Source organism: Martes martes (genome assembly GCF_963455335.1).
Source record: "Martes martes genome assembly, chromosome: 4".
NCBI classification, from domain to species: Eukaryota; Metazoa; Chordata; class Mammalia; order Carnivora; family Mustelidae; genus Martes; species Martes martes.
In genome coordinates this window covers 16,258,215-16,274,058 of record NC_137891.1, presented here as the reverse complement: position 1 = coordinate 16,274,058, position 15,844 = coordinate 16,258,215, and the positions used below count along the sequence as shown (strand labels likewise).

At 46.7% G+C, this 15,844-nt stretch overlaps 1 protein-coding gene across 1 annotated transcript in view; it reads left to right on the top strand.

The window, feature by feature from the left end:
- FER1L6 (fer-1 like family member 6) overlaps positions 1-15,844 on the top strand; it is a gene marked incomplete at its 3' end in the record, with an annotated part of 115,285 nt that overhangs the window by 58,345 nt on the left and 41,096 nt on the right. The window contains exons 21-25 of the mRNA XM_080800745.1: positions 1,462-1,596; positions 4,996-5,145; positions 12,322-12,432; positions 12,702-12,863; positions 13,986-14,166. Of these exons, the coding sequence (XP_080656871.1) occupies positions 1,462-1,596; positions 4,996-5,145; positions 12,322-12,432; positions 12,702-12,863; positions 13,986-14,166 (739 nt within the window). The remainder of the gene's footprint in view (positions 1-1,461; positions 1,597-4,995; positions 5,146-12,321; positions 12,433-12,701; positions 12,864-13,985; positions 14,167-15,844) is intronic.

Here is a 15,844-nt window from a genome sequence, read left to right as displayed (position 1 = left end):
TAATCTCTTCCAGTCCCGTCCATGTTGATACAAAAGTGGGTATTCGGGGCACCTGGGTGGCTCAGTGGGTTAAAGCCTCTGCCTTCGGCTCAGGTCATGATCCCAGGGTCCTGGGATCGAGCCCCACATCGGGCTCTCTGCTCAGCAGGGAGCCTGCTTCCCCCCCTCTCTCTGCCTGCCTCTGATCTCTGTCTGTCAAATAAATAAATAAATAATCATTAAAAAAAAAGTGGGTATTCATCCTTTCTGATAGAGGCATAATATTCCATTGTATATATGGACCATGTCTTTTTCATCCATTCATCTGTTGAAGGGCATCTTGGTTCTTTCCACAGTTTGGCAATTGTGGCCATTGCTGCTATGAACATTGGGGTACATATGGCCTGTCTTTTCACCAAATCTGTATCTTCGGGGTAAATACCCAGTAGTGCTGTTGCAGGGTCATAGGGAAGTTCTATTTTTAATTTCTTAAGGAATCTCCACACTGTTTTCCAAAGTGGCTATACCAACTTGCATTCCCACCAACAGTGTAAGAGTGTTCCCCTTTCTCCACATCCTTTCCAACACTTGTTTCCCATCCTGTTAATTTTGGCCATCCAGGTTCTTAACCAATAATGCAGACTGTTGTCCTCTGTTCTTTGGTTTCTCCATCTGTAGGATGGACACAGCCAATTACCAATGCCAGTTTGCTCTCTCAGAAAAAAGATGTCATGCAAAATGGTGAAGGTTATTTTGAAGACTGGTTAGTTCAACACAGTCAAATAAATATGTACAGAACAGTGGAATGCCAGAAAAGAATAGTAGAGTTAAACCCCACTTTTGAGTATTTAATGACAAAATTTTACTTGTTCATAAGTGAGTAATCATTAGATCTTCCTCATCCCCGATGTGCATTTCCATAAAATGGAGAGAGTACTCGCATCTGCGTGGTGAGGTTGTATAAGGTTAGCAGCCTGGGCTTCGGTGCCAGAGGATGCAGGTCGAATCCCAGTTCTGCCACTTGCTGGCTCCGAACAAAGTGAGCCCTGGTTTCCTGATTTATAAGATGTGAGCAGATAACCGTCCACCTCCCAGAGTGGCTGTGAAGTCTGGATGAGACGATGCATCCCGGGGCAACAGCTGGCAGGTAATGCTCAATGGAGGGTAGCGTGAGTTACCAGCATGGCACTCCTGGGAGGCTTGAGTTGAAATTATGGACACAAATAAAGTGTCAATCATTGCAAGGGCTCTACTCATGAGCTGGAAGCTCTCCGGGACAAGGATTCTGCATCCCCTCGCGTCTAGCATACAGCGGCATTACATCGGTCTGTGTTGTGGCCTGGATGTTAAGAAGCTGAACGAAGATGACTAGAAGCTTCTCTTTGCCCTCCACCAGGAACTGTGGCATGAATGCAACCCCCCACCCACCCGCCTCCAGCCCTATTTAATGATCTTTTGCGCTTTTTTGGCCCCACCTTCTAGGTCATTTCCCAGACCCTGTCGCCCACCTGGAACCAGATGCTGCTCTTCAACAACATGGTGCTGCACGGAGACCAGAAAGAACTGGCGGAGTCCCCGCCTTCGGTGGTGGTGGAGCTCTACGACAGCGACGCGGTGGTGAGTGTCGCAGACGGTGCCCACTGGGCCGCAGTCCACTGATGTACTTTGTCTAACCAGCCTGGGACTGCTCAGGACCTGACCGGTGCCAGATGCCATTCTGACCTCGGAAAAAAACGATTTGAATCATTGGTGGTCATTTGCTTTACTAAGGGGTTTTTCACTTCTACTTGTCAAGAGATTGCGATTAGAATAGGATCCCGGTCACAAAACTTCAGTCCACACACGCTTCAGGAACAGCATACTGGTGTGATGTCCCCTGCAGTTGTGCGTATCCTCCAGCCCTGTCCTATTGCCGCTCAGTAAAAATGCTCACTAAGAGGGTCCAGGCCTCAGGGACCTGGGTGGCTGTGTAGGTTGAGCGTCTGCCTTTGGTTCAGGTCATGATCCGAAGGTGTTGGGATCCAGCCCTATGTCCAGGGCCCCTGCTCAGTTTGAAGTCTGCTTCTCCCTCTACCGCTCCCTCCACTTGTACACATTCTCTCTCTCTCAAATAAATAAATCAAATCTTAAAAAAAAAAAAAAAAAGTCCAGGCCTCTTGAAACCTGGAGATGTTTACTGACCTCCCTTGCCTGGTGGGAACTGGGTGGGTATCACCACCAATTCAGCCCTTGTAGCTGGGTCTTGTTTTCTCTTGGTTTTGTGGCCAAGCCCTGCGACACCACATTCATCTCCATCCCGTTTCTGTTATGATGTGAACCAAAATTTTTCCTCTCCAAGATGTCTGTGTTCCATACTACGTACATTCAAAAGCTTACAGGAGGATTTTTGTTTGTTTGTTTTGTTTAATTACTTCTTCTTTTTGATTTTACTTTTTTTCTCCTTTTTTACATTAAATAAGTCTAAGATAAAAGGCAAAGCCTTATTTATTTTCTTTGATGTCTGCCCCCCGTGGGAGGTTGCAGAAGCACAAATATATTAAGCACAATAGTTGTTCCAAGAAGCCTTCCTAAATCCTCCTCACCTCCTCAAGCATGCTGGCAGCTCTGACCTTGATTCAAGGTCAGAAGGAAATTAGGGTGGGAGAATTGTAGAAGAGGAGCAGGGATCTTGGAGAATATGCCCTCTTGTTTCCTGGAGAAGGAAACAGAGACCCAGGAAAGTCAAATGCCTTGTTCAAGGTCATAGGTAGCTCTAGGCAGAGCCAAAACTTGAACCTCGCCTCCTGTGTCCCTCCTTTCTTGCACACGGGGGAGTAGCTGGTGTGGCTATATCCATTTAGACATACTCATTCAGCTTTTCCATGTCACTCTCTCTGCACCCTGTTCCTCAAGCTATAAATCAGAGCTATAAATTATACATAATTATGAGTTCTACAGTTGTACATATAGATTTTCTGTAGAGACAGCCACAAAATAAATAACTTTAAATTGTGTTGCTAACAACATGATTCCCATTCTAAGTATTTTTGTATTTGAAAACCAGTAACAATAATCAAGCATCTTGGCGAACTCCTAAACCACCTGCTGTACTCCATGGGTTTCCCTTTGTTCTCAGACTTCCTCCAGATCCCCATTCTACTGACTGCCCTCCTGGGCCCCAACCCAAGCCAGACCCTTCCCAGGAAAACAAGCCTACATTCTCAGGTCAAAACCAAAAGGAAATGTAGGAGAGAAAAAGAATACATGGAAACTTTGTATTTTCTTCCTGGAGAGATACATGTAGAGGCAGCTGAAGGTTCTGTTTACCCCTGGGGGCTGCAGCTAGACCAGGCCCACAGCCCTGGGGTGGTAATCAGATGATTACACTCTGACTGTGCGAGAATATGGCTCCGGTCTAGAACTTTCTCTCATTATCCAGTGGCTTGTAACCCTCGTTAGGGCCTGCTGCCTCTCTAAGCAATGAGTTTATATTCAGCAAATTAGCTCGGGTTTAAGTTTGTACTCTTTTGTGCCCAGGGCAATTTTACTTAATTATTCCTGGCTAGGATCATGGACAAAATAGTTAGAGAGCAGACCACTTGCACCACATCTAGCATCATGTCTATCCTGGGAGGGATAGTTCTGACCCCACCAGCAGATACCAGCAGGCAGCTTTGTTTGTTTTAAAGTCAAACTAATCATCTAAAGCAATCACAAAATCACCAAATAATCGTTCATTGAAACAAAACCCCATTCTACCTCAACCAATTTTCCGTCTACAGCCAGGATCGCGAGTGCTGGTCTGAGTCCCAAGGCAATGAAGCACGGCGGCTGCAAAAACCCGCCAGCCGCTGACTGCGGGCGCTGTCCTTGTACTTTGGAAGTCATTAATCCAACAGCTTTCATTCCATAAAATGTAATGAGTACCTGTCCTGGGCTGGGGGACACAGCAGTGAGTAAAGCAGGCAATACTGCCATTCCTGAGATAAAGGGGGAGGCAGCCCCACACTCCAGCCCCATGCTGCTCCTGGGGGGAGGCAGCCCCACGCTCCGGGGGCAGGTGGGGAGAGGCAGGAGAAGGTGGTCTCTCATAGTTCTTAAGGAAACTTGAGGCCCATATGCATATGTACATACAAAAATATTTTTTTAAGATTTTTTATTTATTTATTTGACAGATCAAAAGTAGGCAGAGAGGCAGGCAGAGAGAGAGAAGGGAGGAAGCAAGCTCCCCGCTGAGCAGAGAGCCCGATGCGGGGCTCGATCCCAGCACCCTGGGATCATGACCTGAGCCGAAGGCAGAGGCTTTAACCCACTGAGCCACCCAGGCGCCCCACAAAAATATTTTAATGGCTGTTTTTATTACCAAGAAAAATGGGGCAGAACTGCTCTATCACTTGACTATACTGACCTTCATCATCACCATCATCATCATATTGCCATGTATTGAGCGCTCACTGTATACCAGTCACTGTGCAAAGGACATACATCATTAAGTCAATCCTCATGGCTCCAGTAGCAGGCATTATTTTGAATCCCTTTTAAGACATGAGGCTCAAAAAAGTTGAGTCAATGGCCCAAGGCCATAGAGCTAGAAGGTAGCAGATCTGGGAGCATGGACACCAGTTTGCCTGGACTTCAAGGCTTTTGTGTTCCCTGACCACAATGGTCTCCTGCCCCGGAGAGCTTTTGGAATGTTTAGTGCCACCTTTTTTCTTCCTTTCCTCTTCAAGTCTACCCTAGATGATTATTTTAACTTAATTCCATTGAGCTCTGTGTGTTGAGAAGAGAGATAAACCCTAAGAGCCTTGGGCCTGGAAGTTTTCCCTGGGAGCCCACATGCATTCCTCTGCACGCCCCCTCCACCCCTAGCCTTGGTCAGGGATAAAGATGCTTGGCAGAAGAAGAGAGGGAGTTTAGCAACAAGAGGAAGACACTGAGGCTGACAGTTTTGTCACGATTACTTTAAAAAGTGCACTGACGCAGGTCAGTACAAGGTAGGTAACCACCAGGGACAAATTCCTTTCTTCTCTGCCCTAGGGGAAGCCAGAATATTTGGGTGCCACCGTGGTTGCTCCTGTTGTACATCTGGCTGACCAGGACTATGAGCCACCCAGGCTGTCCTATCACCCCATCTTTTGTGGGAGCCTCTCCGGAGGGGACCTCCTCGCTGTGTTTGAACTCCTGCAGGTAAGCAGACCGGAAGTGTCATCTGCACTAGAATCCACCTCGTCTTCCTGGCCAGAGACGCAGCCTTGCTGGAAGTACACTCTATGAGCTGTGCTCGGTCGCTCCCTGCTGCCCTGGGTCTGGAGAGGTCTCCTTCTCGGGATCTGGGAACTGCCACTTCAGAGTTCAGTGACACAGGCTATTTCTAGAGCCCCTGTGCTGTAGGTCAGAGCCCCAGGATGAAAGATCTCGTGGGTTAGGTCAGCAATGCCTGAGCAGCTCTGTGTGCATGCCCTGGAGCTCACACAGACCGTGAGAGGCTATGGGGGAAGAAGGGAGCAAGCTTGTGGGCACGTGCCACGCGTGACGCTTGCTGGCTCACATAACTTTCATCACACGGACCTCCGTCAACCCTGTTGAGGTATTATGATTCCCATTTTCCAGATCATAAACCAAGGTTTGGTGCAGTTGACTGACCTACCTCACCCTGCAGCTAAGAGCTGAACTGAGACCTGTAAAGCCTTTTGCTTCTTACTGCATCTCACAGTTGCCTGAAGACGGGGAGCTCTTAATCAGTCCCATTAAGACAGAGGGAAATTTCTGATCATGTGCCTCGGAAGACTTTTCTAGAAAGCAGAGACAGGATACTGGGGAGGGAAGCTGAGACTCTCAGGTCTGACTGTGCAGTGGAAAACCAAATGGAACATGGAGAAGATCTGGAAAAGAAGTGACCAAGGTAGGGCCTGCATCAGGGACCACTGCATTCACTGAGACAGGAGGCACTTTACGTTTGGGTCCAATCAATTCCTCTCTCCAGGTAAGCCTGTTTCTCAGATACCCCATTAAAAGAATTCACTTGGTAAAGAAACTAGAAGGCAAGCACTCCTGACACATAGAAAGGAGGGAGAGGAAGGTGACAGAGTCAGAACTCATGGGTGTGGATCTCATTTCCACCACTTACAGTGTGTGACCTTGCGTGAGCTACCTAATCTCTGTTTCACCTGCAAAACAGGATGAGATCGGTCTACCGAAAGTGCCCAGCATGGAATAGACAGTCAACAAATACCACCTATTTTATTAGCAGTGGCAGTATGCCATAGACTATTAGAGCAAAATGTCTGGTTCAACCTATTATTAAAGGTGAAGAAACTGAGCGGGTAACAGAGAAGTAATGACTTGCTTAACACGGCAGTTCAGGGCCCAGAATCCAGCTATACTGATCGATTCCCCTGATGGGTGAGAGGCTGGAAAGTGTGATGGGGCAGGGAATCTGAGAGTGCCTTTAAAGAAGATCAATATCGCCAATAGGAACCTTTCCCAAAGTGTGCTTCTTGGAACACCAGTCCAAAGATAGTGCAAAGAAAGCTTAAGCAATGCTTCACCTTCCGTAATCCAATTTGCTTTTCAGTGGTCTTCTTTCTAAAGTTGCTTTTCATTTCTGGCAAGTGGTCCTTCTTTACTTGGCAACATAAAGTTCCCTTTTTAAAAACAAAATGATACCTAATGAAAATGTTCGCTGGGTAATAGTACAGACGATCAATGCGGCAGAAGAACAGCTGGTTGGGAAAACTAAGTCCAGGGCAAGGCTCCCGTCTCATGCGTCAGGAAGCTGGGTCTCAGGGCTGACTGACTGGGACTCAATCAGCTGCTCTTTAGCCACAGAAAGCTGCCTTCCCCCCCTGAGCCTGAGTCCCCTAGTCCCTCAGTGAGGGGCTAGGTGACTGGTGCCTACAGGCTTCCTAAGGGATGGCTCTCTGGGTTCCATGGTCTTCTCTCCCTCCATGCTGAGGGTGCCCCATCCCTACCTCCCTCCCTCCATGTTGAGAGTACCCCTCCCCTCCCTTCAACCTAAGGGACCCCCTTCCTCCCTTTAAGCTGAGAGTATCCCACTCCACTCCCTTCATACTGAGGGGTCCCCCTCCTCTCTCTCTCTCTCTTTCCCTCTACACTGAGGGTCTCCCCTGACCTCCTCCCTCCACTGCTGAGAGCACTCCCTCCCCCCGCCCTCCATGCTGAGTGCCCCCCCTTCCCTCTTCCCTCCCTCCCTGCTTAGGGTACCCAGAGATCTTCCTGACAGCAACGTTAATTGTCAGAGGTGAGCAGCCCAGGAGATATAATTCATTAGGGTTTCATTAGGACTTCTCATTTGATTGCTTGTTCAAAAAGTAATTTGATCATCAGCATGACAATCTTAGTATGTGGATCTTGTACGTGCTGGGAAGACAAGAGCTGGAAAATGCCTTCATTTGTCACCAGCTGCTCTCAGTTTTCATCTGTGTCTGATTTGCTCCAGCCTCTCCACCTCCATTACTGAAATGCTTCTCTGTCTCGGAAGGAGTTAGTACCTCTGCTCTTCTGTGTCCAGAATGCATTGTCTCCTCTTCCCTCCCCTACCCAAGCCAGTGGCCCCCTCTCTGCCCAGTACTGGTGCATGGCCCCACCATTCTCCACTGTTCTCTGCCTTGAAACTCAGACTCAGATTTAATTCTTCCCTTTGTGTCTGCGCCCTTAGCCAGGCCAAGCCCGCCTGTCTTCAGACAGTTTCTACCTTCCCTGCTGCCATATTTCTCTTTGGGATCCTTGCATTGGCCTCTTTCCTGGTCTTCTATCTTCTTACCCTTTCCTTGTTCACGTCATCCTCCACATTCCTTCCAGAAGAGAAGCCAACCCACTCCACTCTCCTCCTCTTCTTATCCTGCTTCTTACCTCCAGAAACATTTCTCAAAGTCTATTTTGTGGAACACCAAATACAGTCCATCTAGATACAGTGAAGAGAAAGTTTTCAGAAATGCTTCATAGTATATCCCTCCTGGGGATTTGGGATTCCCATTACCATGGTCAACACTCTGAGAAGATCTGAAATTTCTCAAATGTTGTGACTATGACACTGGTTTTTTTTTGTTTGTTTTTGTTTTTGTTTTGTTTTTTTTTTTTGCGTGATTGTCCTATCTCATGAAAAGAAAGTCTGGCCCCTAGAAGAATGTCAGATTTCTGCAGCTTAGCACTCAAGCTCTCCTAAAACTTGTTTTCAAACTTCTTCCATGTCACATTTCTTCCTATTACACTACACATTCTCTGGACTCTTTATGTCGGGCTACTCCAGGTTCCCTGACTTCACCATATAGATGTGCTCCTCTGCTTTTAGTCTTGCTGTTAGCCCATTCTGAAATGTCTCCCCAGTCCACCCACCCCAACCTCTGCACTGCACAATCTTGTTTAGGATAATGGTCATCATCAAAGTTCAGAACAAGTGATGCCTCCTCCAGGAAGCTCTTCCCACCCTTACCTTGGTCAAATTAAATGTTTTCTCTTCTCTTATTCTATAGCACATTGCCTTTTTTTCTTTTTAACTCTGGCTACAGTTAAGGTCAATTGTTTACAAGCTTGTATTGATTAACTTGTAAGTTTTTTGAAAGCAGGACTATTTCACTCATTCATTCATGCAGTCAAACAAATATTATTGAGTGTACACTATGTGTCGTATATTCTTAAGAATTCATCAGTGAGGGGTGCCTGGGTGGCTCAATCAGTTAAGCATCTGCCTCTGGCTTGCTCACAATCCTGGAGTCCTGGGATAAGTCCCGAGTTGGGCTCCCTACTCAGTGGGGAGCCTGCTTCTCCCTCTATCCCTCCCACCCACTCGTGCTCTCTCTCTCAAATAAAAAAATAAAATCTTTTTAAAAATAAAAATAATTCACCAGCAAATAAAACAGGTAAAACTCCCCACCCTCCTGAAACTTATATTCTAATGAGGGGAAGATCATAGAGTCTACTATGTAAATTATAATGTAACAGCAGTGTGACACACCCTAAGAAGAAAAGGTAATGCCCTGTGAGATGTGGAGTGGACATGTGTGTGTTGGGGGAGGGGGCAGGTCGACATTTGAGGCATCCAGGGAGGGCTCACTGAGAAAGTGGTATTGAAGTCAAGACCTGAAGGGAAGAAGCGAGTTGACCATGCTGGTATCTGGGCACAGAGCATTTGATGCAGGAAGAGCAGCAAATTCCAGGCCCTGAAGCCTAGGTATGCCTGGCATGTTCAAGGACCAGCAAGGACACCAGTGTGTCTAGAGCATAGTGTAGATTGAGTCAGAGGGAGAAGATCATGTGGGGCACTGTGAGGAGTTTGGCTTTTATTCTTTTTTTTTTTTTTTTTTTTTAAAGATTTTATTTATTTATTTGACAGATCACAAGTAGGCAGAGAGGCAGGCAGAGAGAGAGAAGGGAGGAAGCAGGCTCCCTGCTGAGCAGAGAGCCCGATGCGGGGCTCGATCCCAGGACGCTGGGATCATGACCTGAGCCGAAGGCAGCGGCTTTAACCCACTGAGCCACCCAGGCGCCCCATGGCTTTTATTCTATAAAAGATGAGAAACCAAGAGAGGATTTTGAGCCTAATATATGATTTATGTTGAAAATCATGGATGATAGATTGGGTATACACTACAGGGACCCAAGGGGGGAAACAAGGGGTGATGCAAGGAGGCTAGCTGGGAGGCTCTTCAGGTAATCCAGATTGGGGAACTGGAACTTGGATCAAGAGTGTAGCCAAAGAAAAGAATTCTGGTAGAGTTCACAGGATTGGCTGATAGATTGGAAATAGGGTGTGAGATTCATCTCCATGTGACACATGGAAGCCAAAGATAATAGACACACATAGTAGACTCTCAATACAGTATTTTCAAACATGTCTCGCTCATTCACAAAAATATGTAGACAAAATCTGAATGTAGGGTGTTAATGTTTTCCTTGTGAGAGGATTTAAATTTGCTTCTGAGGTAGTTTGGGGCACTAGCAATCCTAGCTCTCCTGAATCCAAGATGGCGTGAAGTCAAGTTTCTACCATTCTGTCTCCAGTAGACACTTACTTCTAGGGAACTTACATGTGCTGGAAAGTGTGCCAGGTGCCTTGCATGCTGTCTCTGCCATTCTTCACAGCAACCCATGAATTAGATATCTTGATCTTCACTTTACAAATGGCAAAACTGAGACTCAGAAACACTGAGCAAATTCTCAAAGTTTACACAACTAGCAATCAATGGAGCCCTGGGTTGTGCTACCCATGGCACCAAAGAAGAGGGGTAACACAAATGTAAGTGATGGGCTGAGGGACACAGAGGATGCAGAAGACTTCTGAGCATTAGTGACTTTTCAGATGAGCAGGCATGGGAGTAGGGTCATGCATGACCCTGAGAGTGGCACCTCTCTAAATTTTGCACCCTAGGTCCTCATCCTGGCCCTGCATCTGGACCTCCTTTGAGGTCCTGATGTATTGTTGCCACTGGGATTTTAGAGCAATTGGCTTTTGGACCAACCTATTTGACCCACCTCTGATGCTTACCCTCCTGCCTTTGTAACCGTTCTTTATCTTCTTCTGGTCTGTGTGCCAAGCAACTACACACCAGGCAGATCTGTAGGCCAGCAGCTGACCCATTTCCCTGTGCAAATGTCTACTCTTGGCTGGGAGCAGTCATTCAGCCTCCACCATGACACAGAGCCCTTCAAGGTCTGAGTTGTGTTCAGTGGCATCTGTCAGGCACCATGGGACAAAGTTTCTTCAGAACATTTCCTGGCGGCCCCAGAATGAAGAAATATGTGGTACTTTTATAAAAGTCCAGCCAAGGGCACCAACCTGTGCCACGACCACAGCTGTTTTGTGGATTTCCCTCCAGAGCTAGAGGAGCAGTTAGCTTTCTCAGGGAGGCAAGGTTTGGCAGACTGAATTGCTCAGGCAGGGCAGTACTGAGTGTGTGTCCTCTTGGCTTCCAGTGCCTTTATCTGATCTGGTTCTGCAGCTTCATTGTCTCCAGGCTCTTTGGTGTCCACAGCAACTGCAGTCTTCTTTGTCTGAGCTTTTCTGTAATTAGCTTAACCGCATCTGCCATTGCCTGCTAGAAGATGTCTGTGAAGACGAAATGGTGATATGTTTGTGCTTTGCCTGTTTTGAGGAGCAATTAAGCTTTTTTTGAGCATATGGAGCTAATGGGTCCGTCAGCCAATAAACATTTATAAAGAATCCACTGGACTGGAACACTGCTTGAGGGGCTTAGAGAATGAACGAAGTAAATAGAGGCTTCCTCCTGGTTAAGTCAGACAGACGTGCCCAGTGCATCTGGTTCTCAAGGGGCTTGAGAGGTCATCTGGCCCAATATCTGGGGCCCAAAGTGGGGAAAGGACTCATACAGAGTCACACATTGGGGCCTGGTTTCTGGGCTCAGACCCCTAATTTCTGCATCAAGCTTCCAACAGAGGATACACTACATTCCAGGGACCGAAATGTAGGAGAACCACCACAGTGATTGGGGTCAAATCAGGGACAGCTTTTTGGAAGATGTACACAGTGAGCCAGGCCTTGAAGGCAGTGTGGGGTGGCCGTTTTAGGCTTGCCAAGCCCTTTGTATGAGATTTCAGTGATGCATAGGAATTATCCTCCTGCTGTTTCTGTATCTTCAAATGCACAGGAAATGATACCTTTTCATCCTGGAGGTCTGTCTTCAAAAGACTTCATTTCTGTTTCACTAATGAAAATGTAATCTCTATTTGAATAAACACAAATCTCTTGGGGCACCTGGGTGGCTCAGTCGGTTAAGAGTCTGTCTTCAGTTCAGGTCATGATCCCAGGGTCCTGGGATCAAGCGCTGCATTGGACTCTGTGCTCAGCATGGAGTCTGCTTGTCCATCTCCCTCAGCTGCTACCCCCCCCCCATCCTACTCATGTTTTCTCTGTCTCGAATAAATTTTAAAAAATCTTAAAAAAAATTAGTACAAATCTCTTTTGTTGTAGTGAGTAAAGGGGGTGTAGCTAAGCCTCAGAGCTCAGAACCAGATCAGAGCCCTTCTCCATGCCTCTGCTGTCATTCCAGTGTGGGGACCTCACAAGTCCTCAGCTTGTGAGGACCCGCTTTTCTTTTCTTCTCCCCTCTGTATTGTGGGCTTACTGAAAGCTTATTAAGCTATTAACTTTGTGGCACATTGTAAGTGCTCACTAAGTGTTGGTTACCCTTGCGAAGGTATCAGTGAATCAATATTTGTCAATGAATAAATCATTAAGTGTGGTAAAATGCATTGTCTGGGCTATACTTTAAGCTGGAAACATTAGTTTTGTTAAATGAGTGTCCTATGGATGAGGTGGTTGCTTGGCGGCACTGGTCTTCCTTGCCTCTTCCCCACCTTCTAACGAGCACTTGTTCTGTTTGGTAGGTCCCTTCGTCTGGGCTGCAAGGGCTCCCTCCCATTGACCCCCCAGATGTCACCCAGATCTATCCAGTTCCTGCCAACATTCGGCCAGTGCTGAGTAAATACCGAGTGGAGGTATGGTGCAGGCAAGGACTGGGTTGTTCTTTGGGGCTAAGGGCAGTGGTGCACTGCCATACCTGCCTGCATTGTCTGAGGGGATTGTGGGGTGGAACTGAGGCATAGCTGACAGGACGGGGCCCTCAGGGAGCTGCATGGTCGCATCCCAGAAGAACATTCTTTAGCTCCCTGGCAGCACATCTGACTTGCCACACGCACACCAGGGCCCGCAAGTTGGCTCCTCCCTGGGTCTCTGAGTGATAGCGCTCTGTGGGTCCTTTCATCAGGTCCTTTTCTGGGGAGTTCGAGAAATGAAGAAGGTGCAGCTACTCTCCGTGGATCGCCCTCAGGTCCTCATCGAGTGTGGGGGACGAGGAGTCAAGTCCTGTGTGATCCAGAGCTACAAGACCAACCCGAACTTCAGCGTCCAGGCAGACGCTTTTGAAGTGGTACAGACTCTGCTTCTCCTGTCCGCTCATCCCCTTCATTTCCAGAGATGGGATGCCCTCCTTCATTCACTTGGCTTGGGGAGATGTTTTTGAGTTTTGGGTGTCCCCTATCTACGAGAAAGAACAGTCTAATTGGGTGAAAAGTGAGAATCTCAGAATGGGATAAAACAGACTTTTGTTATTGCTGTTGGATTGTCTTGTTTTTAAATGTTCTGTAAATCAAAGCATGTGGACAGTGGTTCCCGAAGTGTGGCCCCCAATTCATCAACATTCACTTCCTCTGGGAACTTGTTAGAAATGCAGATTCTCAGGTTCTGCCCCAGTTCTGCCAAATCAGAAACTGCTGGGTGTTGGGGCCCAGACCCCTTTGGCTTAACAAGACCTCCAGGTGATTCTGATGCATGCTAAAATTTGTGAACCACTAACCTAAAATGTTCCTTAATGAAACTTACTTTAGTGATTAGATTTTTAAAAAAATTATTTATATGTAGCATGTCAGTGGCTTACATGCATCCTTATGTTTCTAAAGTGATTTTTTTTGACACCTGAGCTTCTGTTTATTTTGATATTTCAACACACATTTTTGTGCTCAGATCTGGAACTAATTGTGACTAAGTTTTGCTTTATGCAACACTGTCAGGTCCAATGGATACCTCTTCTAAATTAGAGAAAGTGGAATTAGAGAATGTGTACGGTGTTCCCAAGCCCATTACACTGGGCATTGTTGAGTCTCTGGGGCCACCAGGGGACATGAGAAGGAGGGTACTGGCCTCTTACCCTCAGCTCATTTTTAATGTATCCACTTTCATCTGTTTTCTGTCTTGGACTTGGATCAGTGTTCGGTTGAATAGGCAGTCTGTGATTTTTGCAATTTACACCTGGGATGACTTATTGGTGTCATGCCTCATATTATAGCTAATTATTCCCTGGCTTGGAAGGCAATGCCCCAGACTTCTGGCCAGATGCAGGGGTGACCTGGAGGGACATAATGACAAAGCAGGGACAGAGGGAGGATGGGTGCTTGGCTTGCTTTGCTCCTGTCCCTAAAGAGGTCAGCAGGGTACCAGCAGCCGGGCTCAGCCCAGGCAGCGCTCCCCTTTTCACCCTGGCCTCTCTTCCCAGGAGCTGCCTGAGAATGAGCTTCTGCACCCGCCCCTGAGCATCTGTGTGGTGGACTGGCGAGCTTTCGGGAGGAGCACCCTGGTGGGCACCTACACCATCAACTGCTTGAAGCAGTTTTTGTGCAAATCCAAGGAGCCCCTGGTCCTCACCTGCCAGGTGGATGGAACCCAAGCCGAGCAGGGTAGGAAGCCCCTTCTAGATTCTGGAGCTTCAGACTACAAAGCCGTCGTGTCTGTAGGGCCTGCTAGGGGACCCCACAGGAAGAGGGTGCCCCATGGTCAAGTGGAGCTTCCTGAAGAATTTCTCCTGCAATCCCTTCAGCATCCTTAGCTGTCGGATTCTGACTCCAAGACTGACATGAGGGTCAGCTCTTCTAAGAAGGCTTCCATGAATATGACTCCAGCTTCCTTCCGCCTCCACTTCTTGACGTTTTTCTTTGCTCGATGTTACTTTCATTTGTTCCCTTTTGGATCACAGGAGCAAAATGGAGTTAACTTCACTTCTTTGTTCATACTGGGTAGTCATCCCTGGTCTGGTCAAGGCTTCTGTCTCATACCCACTGCCCTCCTGTACCTTACTCCCCGTCCCCACTCCTACCCCTGACCCACTGCAGGCCCCACACTGCCCCTCTTTGTAAAATTCAATCCGTTTAAATGACTATATATGATGCTGTAATCTTCATTTGGTTTCCTACTCTTGTGCTCAAAGCTATGCTTAAGATCTATCCAAATTGCTGTGTGCACATGAGCTTGTCAACACTACCTTTTGGTCTACTCCACTTTGCTTTTCCTTTCCCCTCATACTGTACCCCTAGGCTGTCCTCTCCACTTCCACAAATGATGCTGCTATGAATATCCTTGTGAGTGCTGCCCAAGGGAGGATTCTGCATGGGGATTGTCTTTGTAATATACACCCAGGAGTGAGATTACTGGCTCCCAAGAACAAGCACATGTAATTCCGCAGAGTACTACCAGAGGGCGCTCTAGAGAGCTGCACTGATTTACCCCAGTTTACACCCGTCTACACCAGCTTACGTTCCCACCATTAACTGTATGTGGAGTACCATTTTATTTTTCCTCAATACCTCCTGCTATTACCCAACTTTCTGAGTTTTTGTTTTGTTTTGGTTTGGTTTTTGCCACTTTTCCATATATAAAGTAGTATCTCATTTTTATTTTAGCTTGGTTGTCTCCGATGACTACTGAATTTACACATCTCTTCACACACTTGTGCCACCTTGATTTCCCTTCTGTGATTTGCCTACTCACACCCCTTGCTCAAGTTTTATGTGTTTTTTAAAATTTTTTTTATATATTCTAGATGTCTATATCCTATAGATTATATCTTCTCCTAGTCTGATAACTGCTAACCTGCCTGTGATCCCCATCTTTGAAGAGAAATTCTTAATTTTAATGTAATCATATCAATCTGAATTTCAAACTTTATGGTTTGTTCTTTCAGAGTTTTGTTAGAAAACTGTTCCTCAATTCTTGGTCACAAAAAATGTTGTTTCACATTTTGTTCTTTTAGTGTCATGTTTTTAACTTTCATGTTTAGATCTGCAGCTATCTGTGTTTGTATACGGTTTAAGATAGGGATCCTGCTACACTTTTTTTCCATAGAGTACATCATTTCCCCCCCAAAGAGTTTATTATCCCCCATTGTTTTATGCTGCCAGCTTTTTCATAAATCAAGTAGCCATACAGCTCTAGTCTATTTCTGAGCTTTCTATTCTGACCTGCTGATCTCTCCATCTCTGTGCCCAGCACAGAGTAGATGCCTATTAAGTGTTCACAGAGTTGACTTTGCTGTTGAAAAGTTGGCAACTGGGGCACAGAAAACCCCATGGGGTCTCCCAG